Here is a 13,959-nt window from a genome sequence, read left to right as displayed (position 1 = left end):
CCCGCACCCCCAAAACGCGGCCGTGCTCCCGGGACCTGGGGGGGCCAAACCCTCAATGACCCCCCCAAAACACCCCCCAAAAAACCCCAAATCCCCCCCCAGCACCCCCAAAACGCGGCCGTGCTCCCGGGACCTGGGGGGGCCAAATCCTCAATGACCCCCCCAAAAAACCCCCCAAAAAACCCCAAATCCCCCCCCCAGCACCCCCAAAACCTGCCCGTGCTCCCGGGACCTGGGGGGGCCAAATCCTCAATGACCCCCCCAAAAAACCCCAAATCCCCCCTCCAGCACCCCCAAAACCCAGCCCTGCTCCTGGGACTTGGGGGGGGGTGGCCAAATGTCCATAAACCCCCCCAAAATTACCCCAAAATAACCCCCCCAAAAAATCCCCAAATAATCCCAAAACCCGGCCCTGCTCCCAGGACTTGGAGGGGGCAAATCCTCAATGACTCCCCCAAAATAACCCCCCAAAAAACCCCAAAATAACCCCCCAAAAAACCCCAAAATAACCCCCCAAAATAACCCCCCAAACTCCCTCAGCCCCCCCGAGCTCCTCAAGACCCCCCAAAATCCCCTTAGGATCCCCCCAAACCCCCCCAGGATCCCCCCAAACCCCCCAGGACCCCCCAGTTTCCCTTCTCTGACCACCTGGGCCCCCTGAGGGTCCCGTCCCTGCAACCTGAACCCCCCAAAACCCCCCCCCAGGACCCCCCAAACCCCCTCAGGGCCCCCCCAAACCCCCCGGCCCCCCCAAACCCCCCGGGACCCCCCAGTTCTCACCAGCTGAGCCCCCTCAGGGTCCCATCCCTGCAACCCAAACCCCCCCAACCCCCCCAGGGCTCCCCCAAAGGCCCCAGAGCCCCCCAAACCCCCCCAGAGACCCCCCAAACCCCCCCAGGACCCCCCCAAAGGCCCCAGGACCCCCCAAAGGCCCCAGGACGCCCCCAAACCCCCCCAGGACCCCCCAAACCCCTCAGGATCCCCCCAAACCCCCCCAGGACTCCCCCAAACCCCCCCAGGCCCCCCCAAACCCCCCCAGGACCCCCCCAAAGGCCCCAGGACCCCCCCCAAACCCCCCCAGCCCAGGACCCCCCAAACCCCTCAGTGCCCCCCCAAACCCCCCGGACCCCCGTTCTCCACCGGCTGAGCCCCCTGAGGCTCCCGTCCCTGCAGGCCACCCCCAGGCGGCACCGCCCGTCCCCGGGGCCGCGGGGAGCCACGAACGCGGGGGGGACGGGACCCAGCCCTGGGGGGGAATGGGGGTCAGGGGCACCCCGAAAGGGTCAGGGGCACCCCAAAAGGGTCAGGGGCACCCCGAAAGGGGCTGGGGCATCCAGGGGGGGTCAGGGGCACCCCGAAAGGGGCTGGGGCACCCCGAAAGGGTCAGGGGCATCCAGGGGGGGTCAGGGGCACCCCGAAAGGGGCTGGGGCACCCCGAAAGGGTCAGGGGCACCCCGAAAGGGTCAGGGGCACCCGAAAGGGGCTGGGGCATCCAGGGGGGGTCAGGGGCACCCGAAAGGGGCTGGGGCACCCCGAAAGGGCCTGGGGTACCCAGGGGGATCAGGAGCACCGCAAAAGGGTCAGGGGCACCCCGAAAGGGTCAGGGGCACCCTAAAAAGGTATGGGGCACCCCAAAAGGTTCAGGGGCCACCCCAAAAGGGCCTGGGGGCACCCCAAAAGGGTCAGGGGCATCCGGGGGGCGGTCACGGGCCACCCCAAAACGGTCAGGGGCACCCTAAAAGGGTCAGGGGCACCCAAAAGGGTCAGGGGCCACCCCAAAAGGGTCTGGGGCACCCCAAAAGGGTCTGGGGCACCCTAAAAGGGTCAGGGGTACCCTAAAAGGGTCAGGGGCACCCCAAAAGGGTCAGGGGTACCCTAAAAGGGTCAGGGGCACCCTAAAAGGGTCTGGGGCACCCTAAAAGGGTCAGGGGCACCCTAAAAGGGTCTGGGGCACCCTAAAAGGGTATGGGGCACCCCAAAAGTGTCAGGGGTACCCCAAAAGGGCCTGGGGGCACCCCAAAAGGGTCAGGGGCATCCGGGGGGGGTCAGGGGCCACCCCAAAAGGGTCAGGGGCACCCTAAAAGGGGCTGGGGGCACCCAGGGGGGTCCCAAGAGAGTCCTGGGAGAGTCAGGATGGGTCTGGGGGCACCGAAAAGGATCCCAAAAAGATTTTGGGGGTCCCAGTTGGATTTTGGGGGTCCCAGTTGGATTTTGGGGTTCCCCAGGTGTATTTTGGGGTGTTTTGGGGGTGGTTTTGAGGTGTTTTTGGGGTCCCACGTTGCAGATGACAGTGAAGGCCTCGGGGTCCAGCACCAGCACGGCCCCGGGGCTTTTTGGGGTTCCCAGGTGCGTTTTGGGGTGGTTTTGGGGTGGTCTTGGGGTGGTTTTGGGGTGATTTTAGGGTGTGTTTTTGAGGTGGTTTTGGGGGTATTTTTGAGGTGCTTTTGGGGGTATTTTTGAGGTGATTTTGGGGTGATTTTGGGGGTAGTTTTGGGGATGTTTTTGGGGTGGTTTTGGGGTGTTTTTAAGGGTGATTTTGGGGTGTTTTTGAGGTGTTTTTGAGGTGTTTTTGAGGTGTTTTGGGGTGTTTTTGAGGTGGTTTTGAGGTGTTTTTGGGGTGGTTTTGAGGTGTTTTGGGGTGGTTTTGGGGTGTTTTTGGGGGTGTTTTTGGGGGTGGTTTGGGGTGATTTTGGGGTGATTTTGGGGTGATTTTGGGTGTTTTTGGGGTGTTTTTGGGGGTGATTTTGGGGTGTGATTTTGAGGTGTCTTTGGGGTGTTTTTGGGGGTGGTTTGGGGTGATTTTGAGGTGATTTTGGGGTGATTTTGGGGTGTTTTTGGGGTGTGTTTTGGGGGTATTTTTGGGTGTGTTTTTGGGGTGTTATTGGGGTGTGATTTTGAGGTGATTTTGGGGTGATTTTGGGGTGTTTTTGGGGCACATTTTCGGGGTCCCACCTTGCAGATGACGGTGAAGGCCTCGGGGTCCAGCACCAGCACGTCCCCGGCCTCGGTGCCCAGCACGGGGCAGTCGGGGGTGCCCTCGGGACCCCCCCTGGGCAGCGCCCCCAGACACGTCACCACCGTCTGGGGACAGCAACGGGGACATGGGGACACTGAGGGGACAATGGGACAGCAACGGGGACAATGGGACACTGAGGGGACATGGGGGCAGCAACGGGGACAATGGGACAGCAATGGGGACAATGGGACACTGAGGGACAATGGGACAGTGACGGGGACAATGGGACACTGAGGGGACAATGGGACACTGAGGGGGACAATGGGACAGCAACGGGGACAATGGGACACTGAGGGGACATGGGGACACTGAGGGGACATGGGGACACTGAGGGGGACAATGGGACAGCAACGGGGACATGGGGACACTGAGGGGGACATGGGGACACTGAGGGGGACAATGGGACACTGAGGGGACAGAGGGGACATGGGGGACACAAAACAGGACACAGGGGGCACACAGGTGACACACAGGGGACACACAGGTGACACACAGGTGACACACAGGGGACACAGGTGACACAGGTGACACAGGTGACACACAGGTGACACAGGGGGACACACAGGTGACACACAGGTGACACACAGGGGGACACAGGGCACACAGGGGGCACACAGGTGACACACAGGTGACACACAGGTGACACAGGGGACACACAGGGGACACTCTGGAGGGGGTCACAGGTGCCACCCACCTGTCTCTGCAGGGGCCGCCCCTTGTGCAGCGCCACGAAGGGCCCCAGCTCGGGGGGGGGCAGTGCCAGCAGCCTGGGGGGGGCAGGGGGCACCTATGGCACCCCGGGGACCCCCCCAGGGCACCCCCAGACCCCCCCGACCCCACAGGGACCCCCCAGGACCCCCAAACCCCAGAAGGACCCTCCAAAACCAACGGGGACCCCCCGACCCCACAGGGACCCCCCTAAACCCCCTGGGGACCCCCCCGGGATCCCCCAAACCCCCCCAGTTCCCCCTGGGACCCTCCCAGGACCCTCCCCAGCACCCCTGGGAACCCCCAAACCCCACAAGGACCCCCCCAAACCGCACAGGGACCCCCCCAGCACCCCTGGGAACCCCCAAACCCCACAAGGACCCCCCAAACCGCACAGGGACCCCCCCAGCACCCCTGGGACACCCCCAGAGCCCAGAGGGACCCCCCGGACCCCCCACTCACCGCAGCGACTGCGCCGTCAGGGGCACCTCGGCCTTGTCCCTGGGACCCCCAAAATCCAATCGGGGGGGGGGCTCAGGCTGCCCCCCCCCACCCACCCCAAAATGACCCCCAGTGACCCCAAAAGGGACCCGAATTTAGGGGAACCCCCCCCGCAAAGTGACTCCTCCAAGGCACCCCGGATTTTGGGGATACCCCTCAAGTGATTTTTGGGAGCCAAAATTCCCCCCCAAAATTCAAAATTTCCCCCAAATTCCCCCTAAGGACCCAAATTCCTCCCAGAGACCCAAAATTCCCCCCAAAAACCCAAAAAATCTCCCAGGGGCCCAAAATTTCCCCCTCAGGGACCCAAAAATCCTTCCAGGGACCCAAAATTTTCCTCCCAAAACCCAAATTTCCCCAAGGACCCCAAAATTCCCACTTAAAGAGCCAAAACTCCTCCCCCGAAATGCAAAATTCCCCCCAAAGACCCCAAATTCCTCCCCCAAAACCCAAAATCCCTCCCATGGACGCAAAATTCCCCCCTCAGTGATCCCAAATTTCCCCCCAAAATTTCCCCCAAGACCCAAAAATTGCCCCGCCCCCCCCCCAAAATAAAAACCCCAAATATTTTTGCGGTGCCCCCGATCCCCCCTCCCCATTTATTTTCACCTCCCCCGGCCAAAATCCGGGGTCGCCCCCACCTCAAATCCTCCAACATCTCCTTCAGCATCAGGGGGTCGATCTGATCCTGCAGGACCCCCCCCAAAATAAAAACAAACAAAAAAAACAAAAAAAATCCCAGAAAAAAACAAAAAAAAAAAAAAAAACCCCAAAAAACCAAAAAACCCCCCAAAAAAACAAAAAAAAAAACCCAAAAAACCAAAAAAAAACCCCAAAAATAAAAACCGACATCAGGATGACTGAAACCCCCCCGGGCAGAGCTGGGGGGGGGTCCCAAGTTTGAGGAGGGGTCCCCCCCAAACGCGCCCCCCCTGCGCACCTGCTCCGCCTGCAGCCACAGGTCCCTCTCGAGGGGCTCGGGGGCGCGGGGGGGCAGCGAGAATTTGAAGAAGGGCCGGAGGTTCCGGTACACGTAGAGGGCGGGGCCGGCGGCCACGACCACCGCGGGACCCCCCCCGGGAGCGCCCCCCGAGCCCCCAAAGGCGGGGCCGAACGCCCCCAGCCCCGCGGGGGCCTCGGGCAGAGCCAGGCTGGAGATGGAGCCCGCGCCCCTCACCACGGCCAGGCGGGGCCCGCCCGGCCCGCGGGGCACCCCCACCACCAGCTGGGGAAAATGGGGGGGTGAGACCCCCGGGAACCCCCCCAGAACAAACCAGGGACCCCCAGAACAGCCCAGAGCCCCCATGGACCCCCCAGAACAAACCAGGGACCCCCAGAGCCCCCAGAACAAACCAGGGACCCCAGAACAGCCCAGAGCCTCCTGAGACCCCCCAGAACAAACAGGGACCCCCAGAACAGCCCAGAGCCTCCAGAGACCCCCCAGAACAAACCAGGGACCCCCAGAGCCCCCGCCCGGCCCGCGGGGCACCCCCACCACCAGCTGGGGAAAATGGGGGGTGAGACCCCCGGGAACCCCCCAGAACAAACCAGGGACCACCCCGGACCCCCCAAAACAGCCCAGAGCCCCCCAGAGCCCCCCCGGCCCGCGAGGCACCCCCACCACCAGCTGGGGGAAAATGGGGGGGGTCAGGGGGGGAGAGACCCCCAGGAACCGCCCCCAGACCAGCCCAGAACCTCCAGAGACCCCCGGGAACCCCCCCAGAGCCCTCCAGAACAAACCAGGGACCCCCCAGAGCCCCCCCCGCCCATAGGGCACCCCCACCATCAGCTGGGGAGGGGGAAAATAGGGGGGTGGGTCGAGGGACAGAGAGACCCCCACGATACCCCAAGGACCCCCCAGAACACCCCAGGGACCCCCCCCAAAATACCCTGGAGTACCCCAGGGACCCCCACCACCAGCTGGGGAGGGGAGGGTCAGGGTGGGGGGACTGGGGAGACCCCCCAGAACAACTTGGGACCCCCCCACATTACACCCAGGGACCCCCAGAGCCCCCCAGGACCCCCTCCCCAGTTCAGAATCACCTTGTGGTCGCCGTCGCCATGGAGATCAACCAGCGCTGGAAGGGGGGAGGGGCTCAGGGGGACCCCGGGGGGGTGGGGGGGGGGCTGGGACCTCCCCCCAAACCCAGGGGAACCCCCCAGAAATGATCCCCCCCTCCCCCCTCCTCCCCCAGCCAGGGGAAACCTCTCAGTCAGTGACGCCCGCCCAGAGACCCTCCCCACTGAGAGACCCCCAAACCCACAGCCCCCCCAAACCCACAGATCCCCCCCCTCACCCTCAAATCCCCCCTCACCCACAGACCCCCCCTCACTCCCAGTCCTCCCTCACGACGCCCCCCCCTCACACAGAGACCCCCCCTCACATCCAGCCCTCCCCTCCCTCAGAGAACCCCCCAAACCCCCCCCGACCCCAAACCCCCCCTCACACAGAGACCCCCCCCTCACCCCAAATCCCCCCTCACGGCCCCCCTCACCCATGCACCCCGGGAAGCTGCACAGCCCGGCCAGGGGGTCCTCGTGAGCCTCCAGCCATAGCGAAGCGCTGCGGGGGATCGGAGCGTTGAGGGGGGGGCGAATCCCGACACCGGGACCCCCCAAAACCCCCAGAAACCCCCCAAAACCCGCCCCTCCCCCACCTCTCCTCAGCCGCCGCCATCGCGTTGCCACGGCAACGCGGGGATTTGCCGCCCGGAAGTGACGCGTCCTGGCAGCCACGCCCACTCGCGCTCTAGACCAATGAGCCCGCAATTTTCCTGACCACGCCCCTTTGCCAGAACTCCGCCATCTTTGTACTTCCGCGGCTGGCGGCGACGAAACGTACGCTTTACGTACGGGTGACGTCACCGCGCCGCGCCTGCGCGCTGCCCCTTTCTGCCTTGGAGACGCCGTGGTGAGGCCGCGCTTGAGGGGTTCGGGGGGAATTTGGGGATTTTTGGGGGAATTTGAGGAGATTGGGGCTCTTTGAGGGGGTCAGAAGGGCGGGGAGGAGCTCGGGGAGGGGGATGAGGTGGCTTGAGGCGGTTTTGACGAGCCTGGCGGGTCTTGGGGGGGATTGTGAGGCCTTGAGGGGGCCTGGGGGGTTTTTGAGGGGTCCCGGGGTTTTTCTTGGGGGGCTGAGGCGTTGGGGGGGGTCCTAAGGGCGCTGTGAGGCCTTGAGGGGGTCGGGTTATTTGTGGGGAGGGGTCCATGAGGCTTTGGGAAGGATTTGTGGTGGCTAAGGAAGGCCCAAGAGTCTTTGGCGGGACCCTCTAAGGGGGGACAGGGGGAGGAGGAAAATCAGGGAGGTTTTCCCCCAACAATAGAGACAGAAGGGTCTGAAGACCCTCCAAATTCCATCCTAAATTCGTTGGGAGATCCCTGAGGGTCTCCCCTTTATTTTTGGGGATATGGGGATCCCCCTAACCCCCACAAATTCCCTCCCAGCCGCCACCATGCAGCTCTTCATCCGCGGCCAGACCCTCCTCACCTCGAGCTCTCCGGCTCCGAGACCCTCGCCCAGATCAAGGTGAGAGCCCCCAAATTCGGGCTGTCCCCCTCCCCAATTTCCCCTCCCAGGTTTTGGGGTGCTGACCCCCCCGTTTGCCCCCTCCCCCAGGAGAGGGTGGCCGAGCTTTCGGGGATCCCCCCCGAGGACCAAGTGCTGCTCCACGCCGGGACCCCCCTGGACGATGAGGCCGTGCTGGGGCAGAGCCCCCTCCCCGAATTCACCACCCTGGACCTCTCCACGCGCCTGCTGGGCGGTAATTACAGGGGGGCCGCTAATTATCGGGCTGGTAATTAGCAAAACAACCCCCCAACACCCCCTTTCCTTCCTCCCCCCAGGTAAAGTCCACGGCTCCCTCGCCCGTGCCGGCAAAGTGAGGGGCCAGACCCCCAAGGTGAGCGCTGAGGGGGCTCCCCCCGGCTTCGGGGACCCCCACGGGGTTTGGGGACCCTGCCAAGGTTTTGGGGACCCCCCCTGACCCCCCGGTTTTCCATCAGGTGGCCAAGCAGGAGAAGAAGAAGAAGAAGACGGGGCGGGCCAAGCGGCGCATGCAGTACAACCGGCGCTTCGTCAACGTGGTGCCCACCTTCGGCAAGAAGAAGGGTCCCAACGCCAACTCCTAAGCACAATAAAGGAATTTGGGCTCCGTTCCCAGCATTTTGGGGCTTTTCAAGCTGTTTTTGTTGCTTTTTTTGAGTTTTGTTGACTTTATTTTAACGTTGGTTGTGAAGTGTTCAGAGTGGTTTAGGGGTGAAGTTGGGCTAGAAGGGGCTAATGGGGTTCCCGAGCAGCTGATGGGGTGGTTAATTAGAGGGAGGAGCTTAATGAGCGTTAATTTGGAGTCTGCTAATGAGAAGACGCTGTCTGGGAAATGAGTGTTTAAGGGTAAGGCGGAAAGAGCCGAGCGGTGCCGGAAATACCCGAGCGCAGAGGGGGGCGGGGCTGACGGAGCCGAAAGGTGGCGGAAATACCCGAATGCGGCGGTGGGCGGGGCTGGCGAAGCCGAAAGGTGGCGGAAACTCCCGATTAAAGCCGAGGGACGCGCGGAAACAACCGGAAACACCCGATTGGTGGAGCGTGGAGCTGAAAAACCATCAAGAGAATTAATTAATCGCTCCGAACCCTTCAGAGCGGTGCCGGGAGTTGCCGAATGAATTCGGGTGTGGAATTCCCAAAAAAAAACTCCCCCAAAATCCTCCCCGGGGATTCCCCTCACGGCCTCACCCGCCAGGGGGCGCCCCACGGCCCTCGCGCCTTTCCCGCCTTTTCTCCTCCCTCAGCGCTCACGCCCCGCCCCTTTTCCCGGCATGCCTCGCGCGGTATTTAAGCTGCCGCGAGGCACTAAGGCGGCCATTTTGTCCCAGCAGCGGTGGGAGAAGGTGCGTTACGGATTCTTCTGGGATGTACCTGAATGGGACATGGGGGGAGTTCAGGGGGTGCAGCGGCCTTTATAACCGCATTTCCTCTCCCCTGGCTCATGGGGAGCAGTCTGGAGTTCTCCACCTTCCCCTCACGGTGCAGCCGCTGTGTCCCTCCCTGAGGGGTTCCGTGAGGGCGCCGCGCCTTCCCCAGGGGCTGCTCGGGGATGAGTCTCTCACAGACCTGTGCTGATGGCGCGGTGAAGATTTTATAAAGTTCTCTGAGGGCTCGTCCTGCCCCGACCTGGGGGTTTGCTATCTCATATGATCATATTCTTTGACTCTAAACCCTTTTTCTTTTGTTTTCTTTTTAGTGCTTCGACCCGCGAAATGCTGCTTCTGCCTGAGGTGAGTCGGTTTGGGTTTGATAACCTGGATTTGAGGGCAGCAGTGCTGCGGGGATGATCACCCTGAACTCTCTCTTGCTGATGGGTCAGTGGAGAAGCTTCTGGAACAATCTGAGTGGCACTGACCAAAGCGGGGGCTCCAGATCTCTTTGGGAGGGTTTAGGACCCTCATGGAATAAATCACAATCTCTACGGGATGGGTAAATCTTTTTGTGGGGCATAAACCACGTGCGGAGGTTGAGATCCACTTAAAACCCTCATCCAGGGCTTTAAATGCTCGTGGGATTTAAATTTATGAAATTTACATAAAGATTTGCTTTGTTAAAATCGTCATTTTAATACCTTTTTTCTTTGTTTTTAAGGCACGAGCCGTGAGCGCTCAGGTGAGTCTGGGGGTTTGGGGATGGAGTTTTGGGGAGGGGATTTTGGGGTTTTTGTGGGGTCCCCTCTGCCGAGGATGAGGCGATACCGCCCCAGACTGAGCCCTGTGATTGATCGGTTCCCCCTGAGGCTCTGGGGGGACCCGGGGGGGTTTTGGGAGGGTCACAAATGGGGATTTTGGGGGTCTCTGTGTTGTGAGTCTTGGGTTGTGGAGAGATTTTGGGGGATTTTACAGGAAATTCAAGAGTCTTTATTTCTTTTTAAATTCATTTCTCCAGGTTTTGCATCATGGAGTCCTCATCTGCGGGTTCCCCATGGCCCCTCCCCAGGTGAGCCCCCTTTTTTGGGGTAAAAGTGCGGAATTTTCCCCCCCCCGAGGTGCAGATTTGGGGTGCCCCCACATTTGTGGCTGTTCGGTGAGGAGTGACAATGACAAGCATATGGCTGAGGGTCCCTGATGCCACGTGACTGCTGAGAGCAGCTGCTAATTCACTAATAATACGAATTTATTCCTAGTAATTAGTTACTTTATAGGGGTTAAAATCAATGAACATAATTATTTGTATTTTGTAGTGCTAAGAAGTGGAAGACACCTCGGGCCGCCATGAAGTGAACACGGAGCCCCCCCTAAGGTCAGAACCCCCCTAAATCCCCCCAAATTCAAAGCAATGACCACGAGGCCCCACAATTAACTAAACAATATAAATTTATTTAAATTAAAACCGTTAATTTCTATTTTACAGCGGGAGCTGTCTGAGCCCGGGGTGACCTTGAGACCACCATGAAGTGACCGCAGTGACCCCAATGAGGTCAGAGCCCCCCTACACCCCCAGCCCCCCCCAGCCCCCCCATTCCGAAGGGATGACACCCCCTGAGCTGGAGGATGATTCCAATGGCAGCAGAGTTACCAAAGCCCTGATCGGACTGGGGAGGGGGCTGCACCCCCTGGGGGGGTCTGAGCCCCCCGACCCCTCCCTGAGCCCCCAATTTCCTTCACAGCCGCGGGACCCCCCTGACCCCCCCAAATTCCAGCTCAGCCCGCGGGGGCCTGGTGAGTGCTGGGGGGCTCTGCGTGGGTTTGGGGTCCCAGCAATGGGGCTTTGGGGTCTCTCACAGCAGGATTGGGGGTGCAGGGTGAAGTTTGTGGTTCTTGGGGGGAAGTTGAGGGTCCAGGGTAGGGTTTGGGGTCCTTGGGGTGAGGTTTGAGGTCCCTGAAAAGGGATTTAGGGACAAGGGGTGGGTTTGGGGGACCTTGAGTGAGATTTGTGGTTCTTCAGTTGGATTTGGAGATGATTGGTGGGGTTTAGAGTCATGAGCTTGGATTTGGGTGTCCTTGGGTGGGATTTAGGGGTATTAGGGTGGGATTTGGGGATCCTGGGGTGGGATTTGGGGTTCCAGTCTGGGATTTGAGGGTGCCAGGTTGAGATTTGGGGTCCCAGGGTGGGATTTGGGGGTCTCAGGGGCGGGATTTGGGATCCCAGGTTGGCATTGGGGGTTCTCGGGGTGGGATTTGGGGGCTCTCAGGGTGGGATTTGGGATCCCAGGTTGGCATTGGGGGTTCTCGGGGTGGGATTTGGGGGTCTCAGGTTGGGATTTGGGGCGCCAGGCCCCCCATGAGGAAACCCTCACGTGTCTGAGCCCCCGGCGGGCCCAGGACCTGCGAAGGTGGAACCCCCTGGAGCCCCCGGGGGCAGAGGAGGCCGAGAGGTCCCAGCGGGGACGGTCTGAGGGGGCCTGGGGGGCCCTGGGGGCATTTTGGGGTGTCCATGGCTCACACTGACCCCCCCCCAATTCATTACAGGATCCTGCCCCCCCCGGGGTGCTGAATGGGGCGACCCCAACTCCAAACGGGGGAATTTGGGGGTTTTGGATCCAATTCGCGACTTGGGGAAAAAGTTCAAGGTAAAATCTCAACCGGGGGGGGAATTGTTCCTCTGGGGGGGCCCTTGGGTGGGATTTGCACCCCCACATTGGGGGGACCCCCCCATGGAGAACTTAAACGGGTTTTAGGCGGGTTTATAGTGAATTTGGGCAGTTTTAGGGTGGGTTTGGGGGGTTTTGGGGTGAATTTGGGCAGTTTTAGGGTGGGTTTGGGGGGTTTTGGGGTGAGTTTGGGATGTTTTGGGGTGCATTTTGGGGTGAATTTGGGATGTTTTGGGGTGGGTTTTGGGGTGAATTTGGGGTGTTTTGGGGTGGGTTTTGGGGTGAGTTTGGGATGTTTTGGGGTGGGTTTTGGGGTGAATTTGGGCAGTTTTAGGGTGGGTTTTGGGGTGAATTTGGGATGTTTTGGGGTGGGTTTTGGGGTGAATTTGGGATGTTTTGGGGTGGGTTTTGGGGTGTGTTTGGGATGTTTTGGGGTGGGTTTTGGGGTGTTTTGGGGTGGGTTTTGGGGTGAATTTGGGATGTTTTGGGGTGAATTTGGGGTGTTTTGGGGTGGGTTTTGCCCCCCAGGCGTGATGACCCTTGAATCTCGTTCGGCTGAAGCCGCTGTTGACACCCCAGGGACTGACCCAGGGGGGCTTCCCCCGTTTTGGGGTCCCCAAATTCCCCAAAGACCCCCCCTGACCCCCCCCCTTGTGTCCCCTCTTTTCAGGTGACTGCCAGCTGTGACACCAGGTATGTAAATGAGGGGGTGTGGCCTAGCCCATGACATCACCGCTGATGTCACCCCCAGGGCGCCCCCAGTTTTGGTGATGATGTCACTAGCTCACTTTGACCCCCCTGAAAACACCCGAACACCTGAAAAACTGGGGGGGGGTCCCGGGGGGGGTCCTGGGGAGGAGGGGGCGCCCTAAAGCCCCTCCCCCCCTTTTTCTGCTGCCCACAGGTGCTGCGGGGAACAGAAACTCAGGTGAGGTTTGGGGCTTTTAAAGAGCATTTTGGGGCTTTTTAGAGGAGAATTTTAAGATGAGGGAAAAGATTTTGAGGGGTCAGGGAGAGGATTTTGGGGTTTGGAAAGGGCATTTTGGGGTTGTTTTCAGGGTTTTAGGGAAGGGCATTTTGGAGTTTTGAGAGGGGATTTGGGGTTTTTTGAGGAGGGGATTTGGGCCTTTCATGGAGAGGTTTGGCGAGGGGGTTTTGGGTTTCGGGGAGGGATTTAAGGGTTTTGAGAGGAAACTTTTAGGATTTGGGCTTTAAGGTTTGGGGAGAGGATTTGGGGGGTTTGGGGAGGGGATTTGGGGGGTTTGGGTGGGGGTTTTGGGGGTTTGGGTGGGGGTTTTGGGGGTTTGGGGAGAGGATTTGGGGGTTTGGGTGGGGGTTTTGGGGGTTTGGGTGGGGGTTTTGGGGTCCCCCCTGCCGAGGATGAGGCGACACCGCCCCAGACTGAGCCCTGTGATCGATCGGTTCCCCCTGAGGCTCCGGGGGGACCCGGGGGGAGTTTGGGGGATCCATGGTGGGAGGGTTGAGGCTTTTTGGGGTCACAAATGGGGATTTGGGGTCTCTGTGTGAGTCTTTGAGAGATTTTGGGGGTCTTAAAGGAGTTTTTTAAACTCTTAAAAATTTGAATTTCTTCTTCTAGCTCTTGGATCGTGGAAGTTTCATTAAATACAAATAAAAATCATTTTTTTGTTTCGAACGTGGAGTTTGTTGTTATTTGGGGAGGGGGAAACACCAGGGGAGGGATCAGAGGGGTTCACGTGCACATGAACCCCAAACTGCCCCTGCCAGGGAACCAAAACTGAGCCCAGGATCCCAAACTTCAGAATTTAAACCCAAAATTCACACTTTAAACCAAACATTTAAACTAAACACAAAATTTAAACTTTAAACCCATTTTTGGGTGGTTTGGATGATTTTGGGGATTTCCAGGTCCCTCCTGTCCCCCCAAAAATTCCTTGGGGAGAGCGGGGAGCCCTCAATGTCCCCCCAAAGCCACAACACCGCCCCGAAGGGCTGGGGCGGGGCCGCTGATATGCAAATAAAGGGATGTATGCAAATGAAGCACGGCATCACGTGATTAACGGGTGTGGTTATGCTAATAAGAGGTAATCGGATTATTCGGCATCGGGCGTGGTGAATGCAAATCAAAGTGCTCGTTCGTCCAATCAGATCACGAGTAAACGTCTCTGGGGCGGGGCTTTC

The 13,959-nt window shown here is 60.1% G+C and overlaps 2 protein-coding genes, 2 long non-coding RNA genes and 3 other non-coding genes across 7 annotated transcripts; 6 read left to right on the top strand and 1 right to left on the bottom strand.

Moving 5' to 3' along the window:
* Positions 1-85: 85 nt before the first annotated feature.
* On the bottom strand, positions 86-5,531 carry BBS1 (Bardet-Biedl syndrome 1; the record flags this gene model as incomplete). Its single annotated transcript, XM_066571413.1, has 7 exons — positions 5,166-5,531; positions 4,867-4,913; positions 4,187-4,225; positions 3,711-3,783; positions 2,953-3,081; positions 1,141-1,246; positions 86-133 (listed from the first exon to the last, which is right to left on the bottom strand). Coding segments are annotated over exons 1-7 (808 nt in total), but the record flags the coding sequence as incomplete, so codon positions are not given.
* A 2,146-nt stretch (positions 5,532-7,677) lies between these two features.
* On the top strand, positions 7,678-8,403 carry LOC136570994 (ubiquitin-like FUBI-ribosomal protein eS30 fusion protein). The gene is given in 5 exon segments (XM_066571411.1): positions 7,678-7,711; positions 7,714-7,751; positions 7,842-7,986; positions 8,069-8,124; positions 8,228-8,403. Coding segments are annotated over 5 exon segments (399 nt in total). The 3' UTR covers positions 8,354-8,403.
* A 674-nt stretch (positions 8,404-9,077) lies between these two features.
* On the top strand, positions 9,078-10,921 carry LOC136570995 (uncharacterized). Its single transcript, XR_010785588.1, has 7 exons — positions 9,078-9,109; positions 9,463-9,496; positions 9,858-9,878; positions 10,155-10,205; positions 10,450-10,508; positions 10,620-10,685; positions 10,876-10,921. It is a non-coding gene; the product is annotated as an uncharacterized lncRNA (long non-coding RNA).
* Positions 9,542-9,615, top strand: LOC136571002 (small nucleolar RNA SNORD26). Its single transcript, XR_010785592.1, has one exon. It is a non-coding gene; the product is annotated as a small nucleolar RNA SNORD26 (small nucleolar RNA).
* LOC136571003 (small nucleolar RNA SNORD31) lies at positions 9,944-10,009 on the top strand. Its single transcript, XR_010785593.1, has one exon. It is a non-coding gene; the product is annotated as a small nucleolar RNA SNORD31 (small nucleolar RNA).
* A 563-nt stretch (positions 10,922-11,484) lies between the features above and the next one.
* On the top strand, positions 11,485-11,609 carry LOC136571004 (small nucleolar RNA SNORD22). The gene has a single exon (XR_010785594.1). It is a non-coding gene; the product is annotated as a small nucleolar RNA SNORD22 (small nucleolar RNA).
* Positions 11,610-11,655: 46 nt separating this feature from the next.
* On the top strand, positions 11,656-13,453 carry LOC136570999 (uncharacterized). Its single transcript, XR_010785589.1, has 4 exons — positions 11,656-11,778; positions 12,470-12,492; positions 12,704-12,727; positions 13,397-13,453. It is a non-coding gene; the product is annotated as an uncharacterized lncRNA (long non-coding RNA).
* The last annotated feature ends 506 nt before the right edge of the window (positions 13,454-13,959 follow it).

Source organism: Molothrus aeneus, unplaced genomic scaffold (genome assembly GCF_037042795.1).
Source record: "Molothrus aeneus isolate 106 unplaced genomic scaffold, BPBGC_Maene_1.0 scaffold_480, whole genome shotgun sequence".
NCBI lineage: Eukaryota > Metazoa > Chordata > Aves > Passeriformes > Icteridae > Molothrus > Molothrus aeneus.
Note: the sequence above shows the minus strand (reverse complement) of the source record. Positions and strands in the feature narration are given on the sequence as shown.